Source organism: Lepidochelys kempii, chromosome 20, assembly GCF_965140265.1.
Source record: "Lepidochelys kempii isolate rLepKem1 chromosome 20, rLepKem1.hap2, whole genome shotgun sequence".
Classification (NCBI taxonomy): domain Eukaryota; kingdom Metazoa; phylum Chordata; order Testudines; family Cheloniidae; genus Lepidochelys; species Lepidochelys kempii.
In genome coordinates, this window is record NC_133275.1 from 23,609,163 (window position 1) to 23,626,780 (window position 17,618).

The 17,618-nt window shown below is 49.7% G+C and overlaps 1 protein-coding gene across 3 annotated transcripts; it reads left to right on the top strand.

Annotated features, from left to right (window-relative positions):
- The first annotated feature begins 596 nt into the window (after positions 1-596).
- Positions 597-10,547, top strand: LOC140900824 (surfeit locus protein 4-like). 3 transcript variants are annotated; one of them, XM_073318688.1, is made up of 6 exons: positions 597-709; positions 4,553-4,739; positions 6,927-7,003; positions 8,488-8,531; positions 9,053-9,239; positions 10,046-10,547. In XM_073318688.1, exons 1-6 carry the CDS (start codon positions 659-661, stop codon positions 10,310-10,312), a joined length of 813 nt encoding a protein of 270 aa, XP_073174789.1. In that variant the 5' UTR covers positions 597-658; the 3' UTR covers positions 10,313-10,547. The 3 variants fall into 3 exon arrangements, with proteins under 3 accessions (XP_073174789.1, XP_073174791.1, XP_073174790.1); XM_073318690.1 differs by lacking the exon at positions 4,553-4,739 and having other exon boundaries at positions 628-709; XM_073318689.1 differs by lacking the exons at positions 597-709; positions 6,927-7,003; positions 8,488-8,531 and having other exon boundaries at positions 4,661-4,739.
- The last annotated feature ends 7,071 nt before the right edge of the window (positions 10,548-17,618 follow it).

The following is a 17,618-nucleotide window of genomic DNA, read 5'->3' on the forward strand; positions in this document are numbered from 1 at the left end:
GCTGGTGTGGGGCGCCGTGGCCGGGTGTGGGGCCGTGGCCGCTAGTGAGGTGATTTGGCCGTGGCGGGGTCGGTGTGGGGCCCTGGGGCTGGTGTGGGGCGCCGTGGCCGGGTGTGGCGCCGTGGCCGCTAGTGAGGTGATTTGGCCGTGGCGGGGTCGGTGTGGGGCCGTGGCGGGCCGTGGGGCCATGGCAGGGCATGGGGCGCCGTGGCCGGGTGTGGGGCGCCGTGGCCGCTAGTGAGGTGATTTGGCCATGGCGGGGTCGGTGTGGGGCCGTGGCGGGCCGTGGGGCGCCGTGGCGGGGTGTGGGGCCGTGGCTGTGTCCCGGTTCCAGCTCCCCTCAGTCCCGGACCCTGTGGTGAGCGGGCTCCCCCCTCCCGCACCGCAGCCCTCCGAGGGCGGGAAGGCGGCGATAGCGCTCGGCTCCTCCCCCGGACCCGGCCGCCATGGCTATCGAGGCAACGCCGCTGAAACGAAAGAGCCTGCCTCGGTAGCCATGGCCGAGGCCGCCCACGTGATCCCCCGGGGGTGGGGGTGGGGGGGAGCCTCCCGGTGACTGGTTGCGCTCTGGCCACGCCCTCTCCCGCCCTAGGCCACGCCCCCTCCGTTCCCCAGTCTCGGCCCCTGAGGAGACAGTGAGGCCGGGCCGGAGCCGACTATGGCGCCCAGTGGAGACTTGATGGGGGCTGCTGAGGACCTGGCCGACCAGGTGAGGGGGAGAGGTGTCCAGGCTGGGGGCGGCTCCTCCTGGAGGAACGGGAGCTGGGACAGACCTGCCCCCTCCCATCCGGGAATGGTTTGGTCCATCCCAGCGTGGGAGCCATTGAGGGGGTGGGAGATACCATCTCCCCCAAGGATAGTGAGGGGTGGGACGTACCACCTGCTCCTCTTACCATGAAGGGGGTGGGTATGGAGAAGGCAGGGAGTGGGGAGGATCTACCATCTACCCCTGGGGAAGGGGCTGTACCACCTACTGCCCCCATAGAGAAGTAATGGGGGACGTACCACTATGGGGAGGGTATTGGGGGAACCTGTCAAAGATGGGGGGGGGAGGAGGATATACCACCTGCTTTTCCTCCTCCTTCCCCGGGGGGAGGGCGGAATGTACCAATTGTTGCTTCTTTCTTCCCCCCAAGCGTGGGGCCTTCTGTGGAGAAGGGATGGGGTGCCAACCACTCTTCCTGCCCGCCCCCATTGGGGAGCCTGTAGGAGGAGGGGGCATGTACCACCTGTTTCTCCTTCTGCTTGGGGGGAGGCGTGTACCACCTTCCCCCCCACACACACACACACTAGGAAGAGTGGGGGGAAAGGCTGTGCCATGTGTCTCCCCTCTTCTCCGCCCCCCCCCATTGGGGGTGGTATTGAGAAGGAAGGGGACCCACATCTTCTGGTTTGCAGTGGGGTACGGCGTACAGGGCACCCAGCCTGGGGTTTGCAAGGCTACTATTTGTAGTACTGGGGAAGGCAGGTCTAGGCCCACCCATATCTAAATCTCCCCCCCCCCCCGTCCTCCTTCAGCTCGGGGGTGGGGGAGGAACCACTAAGCCCAGCACGCAATTGATTTCTGGTGACAAAAAATGAAAAAACGAGTGGGAGTGAGGTCAAAGGTAAAATCAAGAATCTGGGGAGGAAGGGGACAAAGAGCACAGAACCCCTGACAGTGCCCAGCACGCCTCACACATGTCTAGTAAGTGAGGCTGGTGCAGCTTGGGATGCTCTGTTGACTTGAATTGGCATTTCTTTTTGTGCCTTGAACCATGAAGTAATGAATCTGATGGGATTAAAATTTCTGCTCTCCTGACTATTTCCAGTTGATCTCAATTCCCTCAAAATAAACAAACCCAAGGACAGAACAGGGGAATTCATTGTCCTGAGCACTGTGTGCAAGGGGTCAGTTATACTGGGAGAGGGAATCTTCACGACAATAGTTCAGTCCCATTCCACACCAATAGTAATCCAGCATTACCTCGTGATAATCAGACTTCACTAACTGATTAGTGAATTGAACCTCACAGCCCATGAAAGGTAGGTGTTATCCCTGTGTTGCAAATGGGGAAACCGTAGCACAGATCGGGGAAATGACTTACCTGTGGTTATACAGTGAATCAGTGGCGGACCTGGGAGTTCTGACTTCATCTCAGCCTACACAGACTGCAGAATATCTTCATAGCACTCATGAGTCTCAACTAAACTCCTACTAGGACTTGCACAATTGCTGTCAGTCTTGCAGTTGGCTCTCTTGCCAGAGGTAAAAAAAGTCCATATTTAGATGGGGATTTAAAGGTATGATGTCAGCACATGCTAACCTGTTTGAAAGATTTAGGGTAGGCAATGAAAGCTGCCTTCAACACGTGCTAAAGTGGTCAAGTTACAGTCTTGGCTAAGTTGTGTTAGACTTTTAAAATGTGTGTTAGTTAATATCACACCTTCAAGCCTCCTCTCAGAGAATGGTATTTGGCTTATCCCTAGAAGGAGTCTCTCCAGCTCAGGTATGCTGGCAGGGGTTGCATGTGTTTGTGAAGTTTGCCTCACTATTTCCCATTTTGTATCCATCCTGGGGATAAGTAGCTCATTTTCCAGAGCTGTCAATGTGGCACCTTGATTTGATCCTAGGGCAAAGGGGTTTGGGACTCTAATTTGTGTTATTGCTCAGTCTCAGTTGAGGACACAACAAACTCCAGTTAACGCTTGAGCTGAGTCTGAGCATGTGCTTTACAGGATGTCTTTTGGTGTCTCTGTTGTGCAGTAGGCATCAGTGCACAAAGCCTGAAAACATCTTGACATGATTGTGTTTAAAATGGATATTGGGAATAGTTAGGGGGATTTAGGGCTTGTATTCCAAGTACACAGTACATTGCTTACAATTGTAAATTGAGCCCCATGCATTTTACTTTCTTGAACCAAACCTTAAAACTCAGGCAGTTGTCCAGTCTGAATGGGTATTAGAGATCCCAAGGTCTGACTTGTGCAGGGTTCCTGAGCGAAAATTCCCCCTTCCCAGTTCTCAGCTTGCTTGTGCACTACCTGCTGCCATCCTTCCCAGATGTGGCTGCTTCCCTCTGGTGTTCTGTGGAGCCCTGTTACGCATGTAGATCAGGACGATATGAAATTCATTCAGATAAATAGAGCCCTGCAAATCTGCGGATATCTGCTTATATCCATGGACCATGTTTGCGGATGCGGATACAAATTTTATATTTGCGCTGGGCTCTATTAATTAAACAGGGGTTTTGGTATGAGCACACTTAACTGATGGACCCTGGAGCAGTGCTTCTCAAGCTATCTGATGTGAGGGACCGGCAATTTTTTTTTTCAAATGTGCGCACAGACTGGCAGCCGATGGCTCGTGGACCGGCACCGGTCCGCGGTCCACCACTTTGAGTAGCACTGTCTTAGAGGATGTAACCCAGTTTCAGACAACAGGGATTTGGGGATTAAACTGATTTCTACTCAACTGATTGCTCAAATCTGACAGATGGGGGCCATAAAGCTATGTAGCCAGCTAGTTGCTTTGCGATCGGAAGGCATTATAGAAATGTAAGTAGTGGATAAAGGATTTGAGGTAGTCCCATAAATCCTAAAGTCAGAAGGGACCATTAGAGCATCTAGTCTGACCTTCTGTATATTGCAGACCATAGAATTTCACTCAGTTACCCCTATACTGAGCCCAATAACTTGACTTTTTTGCAACCCCTTTATTCTGCTTTTTCCTCAGCATTGTGTTCTGGCACGTGGATCTAGTGAGTTTTCTTTAAAAAGAACAGGAGTACTTGTGGCTAACAAATTGTACTCCTGTTCTTTTTGCAGATACAGACTAACATGGCTGCTACTCTGAAACCTGAGTTTTCTTTGGCACTGTCCTCTCTCACACTAGAAGTATGTCTAGATTAAAGTTAAATTGAGCTCCTTAGAAAGCACATGTGGTGTCCTGTGTTATCCACACAGACACTTTTAAATCCTGCAACTAAGCAGTCTCCTCCCCTGCTTCAGAGAATCTCTACTGTGTGGGTCTACAGAATTAATGCACAGCATAGAGCTGTGTGAATTACCTGCTCTTCAAAGTAGCTTCCTGCAGCAGTCCTACCGCTTCAAAGGTGTCCTGATATGTTTTTCCAGAGAGTTTAAACTAGGAGTTGGGACTCTTGGGACCTACTCCCAGTTTTGGAAGGAGAGTGTATTCTAGTGGGCAGAGCAGAGGACTGGGAGTCTGGACTCGTGGGTTCTATTCCTGGCTCTGGAAAGGCATGTGGAGTGGTCGGAGCAGGGGCTGGGAGCTGCTGACTCGTACAACCTTAGAAAAGTCAAGTTGCGGCTCTCACCTCAGTTTCCGCATCTTTAATATGGGGCTAATACCTGCCTCCCAGAGGCGAAGGAAAGATTTATTAATGGACGTGTGCAAGACGCCCTGAGAGTCTCCTCTGAGCAAAGTATTATCGTTTTTGGAGCTGGGTCACCTAGCAACTTGTTGCTTCAGCTGCTGTGGGCCATTGTTTTCTGACTCTCTAATGCTGCCTTTTGTTCTTCCTCCTCTGGCCATATCTTCCCCCTCCAGTTCTTACGGGTGACGAAGCGCTACCTACCTCACCTGGCTCACCTCTGTCTGATCAGCACTTTCCTTGAGGATGGGATACGGATGTGGTTTCAATGGAACGAGCAGCGGGATTACATCCATATGTCATGGGGGAGCGGCATCATCTTGGCCACGCTATTCGTGTTAATCAACATGTCTGGACAGCTGGGTAAGAGCCCTCCCACCTCAGCAACGCTTCTGAGCTGCTGTTTGGGAGGGAGCCTGGGTACAAAATCATAGAAGGGACCTCGAGAGTTCATCTAGTCCAGACCCCCTCCATGCTGAGGCAGGGCCAAGTAACCTAGGCCACCCCAGTGATGGATTCCACAACCTACCTTGATCAGTCGCTCCAGTGTTTAACTATCCTTAGAGTTAGAAAGTTTTTCCTAATATTTTACCCTAATCTCCCTTGCTGCAAATTAAGCTGATGGAGAACAATTAATCACTATCCTCTTTGGCAACCTTTTACATATTTGCAGACTGTTATCCGCTCCCCCCTCAGCCTTCCCTTCTCTGATCTAACCTTGCCCAGTTTTTTTAACCTTTCTTAGTAGGTCATGTTTCTAAACCTTTTACCATTTTCGTTAATCTCCTCTGGACTCTCGAATTTGTCCACATCTTTCTTAAAGTGTAGTGCCCAAAAATGGACAGAGTACTCCAGCTGAGCCCTCATCAGTGCCAACTTGAATGGAATAATTACCTCCCATTCGGGCTGTCAAGTGATTCAAAACATTAATCTTGATTAATCACGATGTTAAACAATAATAGAATACTATTTATATAAATATTTTTGGATGTATTCCACATTTTCAAATATATTTATTTAAATTACAACACAGAATACAAAGTGTACAGTGCTCACTTTATAGTATTATTTTTTATTATAAATATTTACACTGTATTTTTCAATTCACTTAATTCAAGTACTGTAGAGCAATCTCTTTATCATGAAAGTTGAACTTACAAATGTAGAATTATGACCAAAAATAACTGCATTCAAAAGTAAAACAATGTAAAACTTTAGAGCCTACAAGTCCACTCAGTCCTACTTCTTGTTTAGCCAATTGCTCAGATAAATAAGTTTTACATTTGCAGGAGATAATGCTACCTTGCAATGTCAGCTACAAAAGTGCCAAGCGAACATCTGTTCTCACTTTCAGGTGATGTTGTAAATAAGAAGCAGGCAGCATTATCTCTCGTAAATGTAAACAAACTTGTTTCTCTTAGCGATTGCCTGAACAAAAAGTAGGACTGAGTGGACTTGTAGGCTCTAAAGTTTTACATTGTTATTCTTGAGTGCAGTTATGTAACAAAAAATCTACATTTGTAAATTGCACTTCACGATAAAGAGATTTCACCTCATACAAGTACCATTGTGCATTGAAAAGCAATTTCTTTTATCATTTTTACAGTGCAAATATTTGTAATAAAAATACTATAAAGTGAGCACTGTGCACTTTGTATTCTGTGTTGTAATTGAAATCAATATATTTGAAAATGTAGAAAAACATGCAACATATTGAAAACCTTTTAATTGGTATTCTGTTGTTTAACAGTGTGATTGAAACTGCGATTAATTTTTTTAGTTAATCGCGTGAGTTAGCTGCGATTAATCGACAGCCCTACCTCCCATGTCTAACGTATGATGCTGCTGTTAACACATCCCAGAATATTTGCTTTTTTCACACCAGCATCACACAGTTGACCCGTAGTTAATTTGTGATCCACTATAACCCCCAGATCCTCTTCTGCAGTACTGCTGCCTAGCCAGTTATTCCCCATTTTGTGCTTCTGCATTTGGTTTGTACATAGGTGACTTTTCCACCCCTCCCCGGCCTCTCCCCAGCTCTGCAAATGCTGAGCATCGCACAGAGGCAGTATTTCACTGCAGAAGCTGGAATCCTTGAAATAACAACTCTCTTCCTGTCTCTGGCACCTTCCACACTGGGATCTCATAGTGTTAAACTTCATGTGCCCCAGGGTGGTATATCCCTCTTATGCAGATGAGGAAACTGAGGCACAGAACACAGAAATGACTTTTCAATGGTCACGTAGTGAGTCAGGGGCAGAGTCTGGAGTAGAGCGTAGATCTCCTGTGATCTTCCACCATCCCTCTGGAAAAAGACCTCTAAGGTCATCTAGTCAAGTGTCCCTCCGAGGTTGTTCTGTGGAGAAGCTCCTCTTCTAATTCTGATAAGACTCATGTGGCTGTCTTCCCTGACTGTGCTACGCTGGTGGTAAAATGCTCCAAACTCCTTCAGAGAGAAGACCTGAGTATTGAAAGGGCCACCTGTGTTTTGTTCACCTGCTTTGGCTCTGGTGCTGATTTTTTGCATTCTCTGTGTCTCTGTTGCAGTTGGGTGCGTTCTAGTCCTGGCCAGGAAGTTTGTTCCTTATGCTTGTTTTGGCCTGTTTGGGATTATCTTAATGCAGGTGAGTGGGAGATGGGCTCTCTTCAAGACACTGCTCCAGACAGGAGTGCTGGATGCCATGGTTAGCAAAGATTCCCCCAGCTGCTTGGTGGATTGATAGTAGTGGGTGCTGGTGGCCAGTGGCTGTGGAATGATATGAGCTGTAGAGCCCTAAAAGCTAGAGAATGGAAAAGACTAATGACCTCTTACTATTATTAGGGTTTGTCTACATGGGGAGTTAATCAGGAACAGCTATTCAAGAGTACGGGTGAATTCTAATTCTAAAGTGGATTAAGCTAATTCAGAATAAAGCACTTCAATTCCGAAACAAAAGCGTCCACACGTGGAGTTAATCAAGAAAAGTGAATCTGCTTTAAATTCACACCCTCCCTTACTCGGGATTAATGTTCATATGTTGACAATCCCTTAGTCTGTGTCTTGCCTGGGGCAGGATTGTGCCCTTCGCTCTATTCTCTAAAGTTTTTTCTAGTTGAATATGTAAATGTCACAAGCACCCAGGGCTTCTATCCCTTCCCTGGGAGAGACTACAGCACAGCCTAATACATCTCACTGTCTGGAAATGTCCTGCTGTTCAGCCTAAATGTTCCCCTTCCTTACTTTCGTTCCTCCTGATCACCCGCAGTTCTGTTAAACTAAATTTCTCACCTGTCAGGGTGTCCTGCCCCCTTCAACTCTATTTGTAAATCATTATGTCCATCTACATCTTAATCATTGCTAGGCCACAGTTAGCTCTCTTAAAGATGGTGCGGTGGGTGGAGCGCTAGCATGAGACTTGAGAGAGACCCCGGTTCAATTCCCTGCTGTACCATAGACACCCTGTGTGTTCTTGGGCACAGGCGCTGACTCCGTGGGTGCTCCAGGGCTGCAGCACCCACGAAAAAAATTAGTGGATGTCCAGCGCCCACCGGTGGCCCCACCAGGCAGCGCCTCCCCCACACCCCAGTGGCAGGGCCTGCTGGCAGGCGGGAGGCAATCAGCTGCTCTCCATTCCCCTCCAGCGCCTGCCGCAGATCAGCTATTCAGCCTTGTGCAGGAGGTGCTGGGGAGTGAGGGGGCGGAGTGTGGGCGGGGTAGAGCAAGGTCAGGGCGTGCTTGGGGGAGGGGATGGGGGTGGGAAGAGGTGGGGTGGGGGCCTGGGGTGGAGTGGGGGTTGAGCCCCCCCCCCCAGGGAAATTAGGAAGTCGGCACCTGTGCTCTTGGGAACCAAAGCCCAGGGAGAGACTTAAATGATTTGCCATCCGCACAGTGGGGATAGTAGCCCTGCCCTGCCTCACAGGATAAATATGCTGAGGACTCTGTGGTGCTCGCCATTGACTTGCTGCGGGGTCTCTCTGTGCTTCAGTTTCCTGCTCTGTAACGTGAAATTGAAACTGACTCCTCTTCCATGGGGCTTAACTTTAGAACAACTCCTTGAGATCATCTGGTGCAACCAGCTGAACCTATTACCTGGCCACAGGGTTTAAACTGGTGGTTTCTGTTTTGCAGACAGTCGCTTACAGTATTTTATGGGATCTCAAATTCCTGATGAGGTGAGTTTCAGCTGATGAATGGAATTGGTGCTACTTAGCCGCAAAGAAATGAGGGCAAGGCCTGGCTCCTAAAGGCAATCCCTGACTCCAGCGATTAGAACAGGAAAAATGGAGGAGAAGACTCCTGGGTGCTTAACCTCTCTCTGTCACTGACTTCCTATTTGACCTTAGCCAAGTCACTGCCACTCTGTGCCTCAGTTTCCCCACTTGTCAGTCCTTTCTGGTAGGGTTCAGGTTTCACTAATGAACCCAAGTGCAATGTGATTCCAGGATGGTAAGGGCTAGAGGCGAGAAATGTGGCTTGGTGGGGGCTTGTGTAACCCACTGGTGAGTGTGTGCTATAGGTCCCCCGCTGTGCCCAATCCACAGGGGATACGAGTCTGTTACAGCCCCAGCTAGGGAGACTGGGCTCTTGCTTTTAAGCTGGAGGTCCCCAGTTCCATACCTGGCATGGCAGCCATCACATGTTAGAAGACAGTAGCTCCGTCATCCGTTGATCCGTTTGCTTCCCCCTGCTGCAGGAACCTTGCCCTAGGAGGTGGGCTGCTGCTGCTACTGGCAGAGTCCCGCTCTGAAGGGAAGTCCATGTTCGCCGGCGTCCCCACCGTGGACGACATCTCACCGCGACAGTACATGCAGCTGGGGGGCAGGCTCCTGCTTGTGCTCATGTTCATGACACTACTGCACTTTGAACTCAGTGCTTTCACCGTAAGTGACCTTTGACACTCCCTGTCACCTTATCCTGGGTCCCTCTCTGTTACAGGCAGCCCATCCAGCAGTGGTGCTGGACACTGCCCTAGCCCAGAAGCAAAGGGATTGCCACCTCCCTCCATGGTTAAGCCTGTGATGTCCTCCCCTTTCACTTCAGGGGCCCTTCGTGCTGTTGGATTCTCCCCTGTAACCCACACACAGCAGCAGTGTAGGCAGGCGAGTTGGCTGCTCCGTGTTGCAGGTTCCATGCCCTGTTTGGCATGTGTGTGGGAAGGAAAGCGGGGAGGTTACTCCACTGCTGGTCAGTCGGGGGGAGAGTGAGCAGAGGCCTCAGACCTCCTGACCCACCTGACCCTGCCTTGAGCTAGTGCAGTGGGCTGGATAACGTGGTCTTGCATTTTTGCTGCTTCCGCATTCCAGTCCAAACCACCTTCTTCACTTTCCAAGCCCTCCACATGCAGCCAGCTCCTCTGCCCTGGAGAGTCTAACAAGCAAGACCCAAAAAAGGGGGAGAATAGGCCAGGTATGGGAGGCTGCGGAGAGATGGGTGCGGTGACCAATGTAGGGAGAATCCCTAGGAGGAGCTGGGCATGAAGGAAGATGGAACTGAGATGATGATCTTGGGGTTATTCTCAGTTCTGGGGAGAAGTGTTGGTCTAGCCCTGAGCAGGGAACTGAGAGCCAGGACACCTGAGTTCTATTCCTGGCTCCGCCACTGACTTGCTGTTTGTGAAGTGCTTTCAGCTCCTGGCATAAAAGAGCTGTGCAGGTACTCGCGTCTCCTGATATTTCCCCCATCCCAGATCTTCCAGGACATCTTTGGCATGGCGTTGATCATCTTAGTGGCCATTGGCTTCAAGACCAAGCTGGCCGCCCTTACCCTGGTCATCTGGCTCTTCGTAATCAATCTGGTACAGAATGCGTTCTGGAACATCCCCACCTACAGGCCTCTCCACGACTTCCTAAAGTATGACTTTTTCCAGACCATGTCGGTAATAGGGGGCCTGCTGCTGGTGGTGGCGCTGGGCCCGGGAGGAGTGTCAATGGATGAGCACAAAAAGAAGTGGTGAAGACAGGAGGAGACTGAAGAACAGGGAGGAGGCTTGGGGCAGACGGGGTGGGGGTGAGGGGGGAATCTTTCATTACAACTTTTTTAAACTTAGTCCCATTTGTATATTATTTTTTCCTCCCCCATTCTGTTCTCTGGAGGTTTATCATTGTTCACTGTTGCCTTATCAGGATAGAAGAGTCTTTTTCTTCCTATCTGGTTGGACACATGTGTAAATTAAAATATATATTCTATTCTACGGCCCTTGAGCCTTGTGTGCTGGTCCGTCCCTTAAGGCCTGACTTCGTAATGAGCCCCTCTGCTATCCTGAGTTTGGATCATTATAAAGGGCCCCTTTTGGAATGTATCAAGAAGGCCCAAAAGGTTTACTGTCCTCTGACCTCGCAGTCTCCTTGTTGGTGGGTCAGCAGAGCCTTGCTGAGCCCCAGAATAAAGACATGGCCGTGAGCACAGTTTAACGGAAGAACTGAAAGAGGGAAAAGAGGCAGCTACCTTCCTGCTGCTGGTACAAACAGCTTCCTTCTCTCCCTGAGCCAGGAGGCACACACCTTTCAGAGTTACTTCCTGAGATGGGCGCATTCTGTAGGGGCTGTCTGGCTGTGCCAGACACATGCACCCGGCCAGCTCAGTAATTCTGTCACAGTCTTACACCGTAAATATTGGAAACATCAAGGCTTGCCTTCCCTGGCTTTGCTGGGGGACTCCTTGGAGGTTTGAAAGGCAGATGATGAACTTTTGCAAACCTTAACTGAAGGATGCTGCAGTGTTGACTCTTTAACACTGAGATCTTTTCTCCCAATATATGTGGGTGTTTGAGTTAAATAGGTATTCAGCAACCCCCAAAAGACAGTGTTTTAAACGACTGATCAGCTATTTATACTTCAGTATCTGCAGTGTTATTCTGCCAGTTCTCCAGTTGTCCATAAAGCCCTCTGGGGCAGATGTGGCCTGACTTTTTAATGTAAAAAGCAGAAATACCCCCCATCTTATCTGTCTTCCAAATCACAGTTCCAGGCTTTCTTTACATGGAAGCACAAGTCACAATTTTTGTTTCCCTGGGAGGTGCGGAGGGGGGCGGGTGGCAGGTCACCATTAATAACATTGCAAAGGGTGATGTCACTTTAACAATACACAACTTCAATTGCAAACCCTGCAGCCTCCTCAGTGGATGTTTGGATTAAGGCTTGGGTCGTTTGACCCTTTCTTCGGGGCTGTCTGTTTTGAAGGAAGGCAGTGTCTCCTGGAATGAGCATCGTGACCAAGGGGGTATCTGTGCCTTATTTCCAGTTATGCCATCAGTGGGAAAGCTGCTACGTCTGGAGCCAGATCCCAACTGCAAATCGGTGGGGGTGGGAAGGCTATTTTGAGTGGCAGCTTGGCCTCAAGGTTACGCGGCATCGGCACTAGACTATAACAAGCAACTGTAAGCAAAGGTGAACGAAAGTGAGCTGGGCTGGGGGCGGTCAGGTGCTCTGGCTGTGTGATCCTGAGGGTAGAAGAAGGAGATGCAGGTAGGCAGTTTGCTGTCTCTGTATGGCTCAAAGTTCTTCTTCTGCTGTCTGAGGTGTGTGTGTACGTATCTGCTAGGAGAATCAGAAATACAGGACTGGAAGGTACCTCGAGAGGTCATCTAGTCCAGCTCCCTGAGGGGGGACCAAATAAACCTCTAGAGCAGTGGCCCTCAAACTAGGGGTGCGGCTTGTGCAGGGAAAGCCCCTGGCGGGCCGGGCCGGTTTGTTTACCTGTCAGGTCCGCAGGTTTGGGTGATCGCGGCTCCCACTGGCCCTGGTTCGTCGCACCAGGCCAATGGGGGCTGCAGGAAGCGGCAGCCAGCACATCCCTCGGCCTGCGCCGCTTCCCGCAGCCCCCATTGGCCTGGAGCAGCGAACCACAGCCAGTGGGAGCCGCGATCGGCCAAACCTGCGGACGTGGCAGGTAAACAAACTGGCCCGGCCCGCCAGGGGCTTTCCCTGAACAAGCGGCACCCCTAGTTTGAGGACCACTGCTCTAGACCATCCCTGACAGGTGGCGTTTGTTTAACCTGTTCTTAAAATCCTCCAGTGATGGGCATTCCTCAACCTCCCTTGGAAGCCTGTTCCAGTGCTTAAATGTTCTTACAAAGTTTTTCCTAAGATCTAACTTAAATCTCCTTTGCTGCAGACTAAGCTGATTGCTTTTTGTCTTACTTTCAGTGGACACAGAGAACAATCTTTCACTGTTCTCTTTGTAACCACCCTGACATATTTGAAGACTGTTCCCAGGTCCCTCCTCAGTCTTCTTTTCTCAAGACTAAACATGCCCGGTTTTTCTAACCGTTCCTCAAAGGTCAGGTTTTCTAGACCTTTAATTATTTTATTTTGGGAACTGCCCAATCCCGAATATCTAGAATCTCACCTGCCACACAGGGCCAGAGCTCTTGTCTGTTGGATACTTTGCCCTTTACGGTTGCCAGCGTCCGGTGCTTCAAAGGAAGGGACGGATGCCTGCCAGACAGCTTGTCTGCCCTATGTGGCTTACATGGCAGATGGACAGTCTGGGCAAGGGAACCAAGTTCAGGGGTAGCCTTCAGCTGCTCTTGATAGGCTGCTAGGACTTTGTTGGGGATACAGCTAGCAATGGAGCTGCCTGCTCTGAACCTGCCCCGCCCCTTTGTTACTACTTGGTTCTGCTTTCTAATGTAGATGGGATTTGCACCATCAGTCAGGAAACAGTACAGGCCTTGGACAGTCCAAGCCTTTGACGTATACTCACTGGTCCCTGTCTAGGCTGTTATCAGAGAATTGGAGCAGATTGGCTGTTCTGCTTAGGGCCCTTGATCTTGAGCAAGTTCCTTAACTGGCTGTTCCATACAGAAGATAATTAAACAAATCCGGCTGCGTTTTATTTCCCCTCTCCTTCAGCAAGAGCCTGCCTAGAGAAAAGATTTGATGCATCTTAATGAGATCAGGGCCCCTGGCCAGGACAGCTGTTCTGTTCTGGGCCTCTTCTCTTGTGGATGTGGGGTAAAGTTCTGCAGAGCTCCTGCTCTGGAGCACTGGGCCAGGCTGGCTGTCCCGCCCACCCTATCCAGCACGTCTACTGCAGCTTGCTCTTTGCAATAGAGCAGTCTTGGAACTGGGGGCAGAGATTAAGAGCTTTGCAAGTGTTTTCCATGGCTACAACTTGCACTGCAGGTTATATCTGATAAGAGCCTGGTCAAATCATTGAGAGCTCTGATAATATATCATAGTTCCTATAGAGCGCTTTGTGCAAGGGTCTGAGAGATCTGTGCAAAGACAGGTCCTCTTATCCCTGACTTTCAGATGGGGATACTGTGGCACACCGACAGGGGCCATGAGCTGGCTGAGCCGTCACAGGCTGGGGCCAAGAGAAATTAAATGCCTTCTTTATAACCTTGGGAGTTGCTCAGATACCAGGGGGAGTAACAAGAACCTAGAGAGGGACAGAGCTGGGAATAGCATCCAGCAGTCCTGGCCCAAGCCCTGTGCACTAGCCAACAAAGCATGTTGCCTCCAGTTATCAATTAGCTGCTCTAGGGATCTCCCTTTAAGAATAATCTACTAGCCTGCCCTGTTAGTCCTGAGCTAATTCTCTGGTCTCCCAAGATATGGCCCAAGACTCTTTCTAGTCAAGGCTGTGAACTCCATGGCTTGTTGTGCTCTCTTGCAATCCCAGCCCAGCTGGCAAAGGCTTTCTCCATTCCAGAGCCAGCTCTTGGCAATCTCTTCCCCCCCACCCCCTTCTATTTTAGAAGCTGTCAAACTGGTTTAATGCTCTGACGTGTCTCATAGAAAAGGCTGTGACATCCTATCCTTGAGTCAAGCTCCCCGGGCTCTGAGGCCAGAGCAAAGCCAGAGGGAGTGGATGGGCAGTGCCAAAGAGGGAGATCTCTTCTACTGTCACTGTGACTCAAAATCCACCTGGGTAAAATATGGCACATGTTATAGCGAGCTCACTCTGATTTTGTCCACCCACCAACCATGAGACTGGCTTAAAATGTCAAAGAAGTTGGGTTCTGTCCATGTGCTGGCTGGTTTCAGAACCATTGCAGAGAGGCACGTTTCCAGGAGTTCCCGTGCAGCTGTGGGGTCTAGAATTTTTTTGACAGGAGCTGGGAGGGATATTCAACCATTTCTTACTTAATCTTGTGACTCCAGGACCTGGAGCATTAAGGGAAATGCGGCACCCCCGTCCCATGCTGCTCTGTAGCCCCACCCCCTGGGATTCACTAACACCCTCCGCCCCAGTGCCTTCTAACCCTGCCCTCACTTCGAGTGCCAATGGGTTGCAGTGATTTTTTTAAAGTGAGCAGAATCCTACGATTGGCCAGCAGATGTCCTGGCAATAAGAAGTGGCATTCGCGTTAATGTTGTGCTTGTTCCATTATTTCAAAACACAACGGCTTTTTAGTCTCTCTGGGGCAGAGCAGCTTGTTAAAACTGGGCAATTTTTAAATCAAGATTAGGTGTTTTTTTAAAAGATTTGCTCTAGTTCACACGGGAATGAATTCAGGGAAGTCCTATGGCCTGGGTTGTATAGAAGGTCAGGTCTGATCTACACTAGAAAATTAGGTGTGGTTTAACGACGTCGGTTGGGGTGGTGTGAAAAATCCAAGCATTAAGCTAACCTAACTCCCCGTGTAGACAGCGCTGGGTTGATGGAAGAATTCTGTCACCGTTTCATCTGACATAGCTACTGCCTCTTGGGGAGGTGGATTACCTATGCCAAAGGGAGAACCCCTCCTGTCGGCGTAGGTAGTGTCTACATTAACATGGTGCTGTTGTAGCGTTGTAAGTGTAGACAAGCCCTCCAATTAGATGATCAAAGCGGCCCCTTCTGGCCTTTACAGTCTATGAATACGTATAACTCCTGGCGTGCTCTCTTGGTTCAGAGCACTGTTTATCAAGCTTCCCATCATCCCTCTGGTTTACAGTTGTGGAAACTGAGGCACAGAGCCCTGGCTTGATCAAAGTCATGCAGCAAGTCAGCAGCAGAGCCTGGATTAGAATCCACAACCTTCCATGCTACTCTATGCCCTGCAGCTGCACTGAGAGCAATCCTTAAAGCAGAGCTAGTTGGAGATGAATAGTCCATTTGCCTTCAGCTAATTACACAGCTCTGGGCTGCATTTTTTTCTTTGCAACGGCAGCGTGTGAAAAATGTAGGCTAAATCACAGGTGCGGATTAGGCAGCCTAAATATAGCCGAGAAAGCATGCCCTATTTAAAGGCAATCAGCACTTAAACCTCAGTTTTCTCTGAAGTGTCTTAGAGCCTCAGCAACTGCATAAACGACAGACCCGTGCTTGGCACCCCTGCCTTCTTTGAGTTGCTCTCAGTGGTGTTCTGCCTTTCTAAATCTGTCCCCACTTGGGCTGTGATTGCAGACAAGAGGAAGAGTGGGCCAGGGGTGAGGTCACTCCCCAGCTCCACTGTGTCCTCACTGTGTGGCTTTGTGCAAGTCACTTAGGCCCAAATTTTTTAAATGTATTTAGGTGCCTAAAGGTACATTTAGACCTGGGCACTTTTGAACATCCCACTTCGGTTCCTATCTACATCTTTAGACACCTAAATACCTTTAAAAATCTAGCTCTAAAGCACAGATCCACAAAAATATTTAGACTGCTGGTAGTTAGGAGACTCGATACCTTCATGGATCTGGGGCTCAGTGTCTCTGTACCTCCCAACTACAAAGTGGAGTTGATACTTCCCTACCTCCTCGGGAGGTTGTGAGGATAAATATGATAAAGATTATGAGGTGCTCCTCATGCATGAATAGGGGCCCTGGAACAAAGAATAGGGAGCCAGGACTAGAATTTAGGAGTCCTGCGTGCCCCCCACCATCACCTGCTCAGCAGTGGCCCCCTTAGACAGATGTTCAATACCAAGTTTTCTGAAATGGAACAATTCTAGCTGAACTTGCTCTCTTTTAATGAGGAATAATAATACAACCTTTCCACTTTCCTCCCTTCATCTCAAAGTGCTTTACAAAGGCTGGGGAACTCTTGTAATCCTTGATTTGCAATAGGGAAAAGTGTGGGGGGGAAGGGACTTGTCTTAAAGGTGTCACAGTAAGTTAGCCAAGCTGCCTTGGAATAAAAACCAAGGCGTGCTCCCTCTCAGTTCCCCACCCCACGCCAGCCACCCTCACCTGCCAGAGCTGGGGATCCTGGTACCCAGCTTCACGCAGGCACTTGCAGCCTCTTCCTATTACTTGGAAAGATACCCTACCCGCAAGCCTGATTATACACGGATCTAAGCCTGTTGCAGTGAAAATATTCTGCCTCTCTCTCTGCTGCTGATTCCCATTAATCTTGGGTTTGCCATGTTTCTTTTATAAATGTGGCCAGCCACTGAGTCATAACCCTAAATCCCTTCCCTGCATGCCTGTCCCATTTAAAATGGGCTCTCAGCTGTATTGCTGCCCCAGTGGGATTATGTTAATATCCCTGCATCTGCATTTTCCCTTCCCACTGTTCTAGTCACTTACAAATGTCCTTATTTGTCAGAATCTGCTTGCTTTGTTCCTCAGCGACTGCTTTGAAGAGAGGCAGTGTGGTCCAGGGGCTAGAGCAAGGGGGTTTCAGATCAAGACTCCTGGGTTCCATTGCCATCTGTACCGTGATGCACTAGGTCAGCTCAGGCAAGACACAGTATTCTTTGTATTTCAGCAGTAGCTAAAAGCTCCAATCAAATTTGGCTTCAGGTCCATGGTGCTAGTCCCATTTCCTGCTATCTATGTGGTTCCCCCCTTGATAATGGGGTATATAATACCTGCCTACTGTTGGGGGGCGGGGAGGAAGCATGCCTCATCCTCTGTGTTAAGGATTACCTAATTAATATGTACCTGCATTGTTACCCCTGGTTTACTGGTGAGGAAACTGAGGCATAGAAAGGGGACGTGACGTGCCCAAAATTATGTACTGATTCATTGGAGGAGTCAGGGGTAGAACCCAGGAGTCCTGCAACCCAACTACGAGCTGTGGCCACTGGACTCCACCCCCAGCCCCGATCTGGTGTCCCAACCCAGGAGTCCTGCTGCCTCATCACCTCCTCTAGCCCTTAGGTCCCACCAGTGGTGTCAGACCTGGGAAAAGAAACCAGGTGTCCTGCCTCTCAACCAGCAGTTTAGCCATGTGCTAAGGCTCCCCTCCCTGAGGTGGGAATTGAGCCCAGGACTCCCAAGTCCCAACATGCAGGGGGAGTCCTGGCAAAGGCTCGGGCGCTTGGGAGGGCATTTCACTACCCCTACGATTCTGCGAATCACCCCTTGATCCCAAAGCAGGTTTCAACGCCTCTGTCCGCTGAG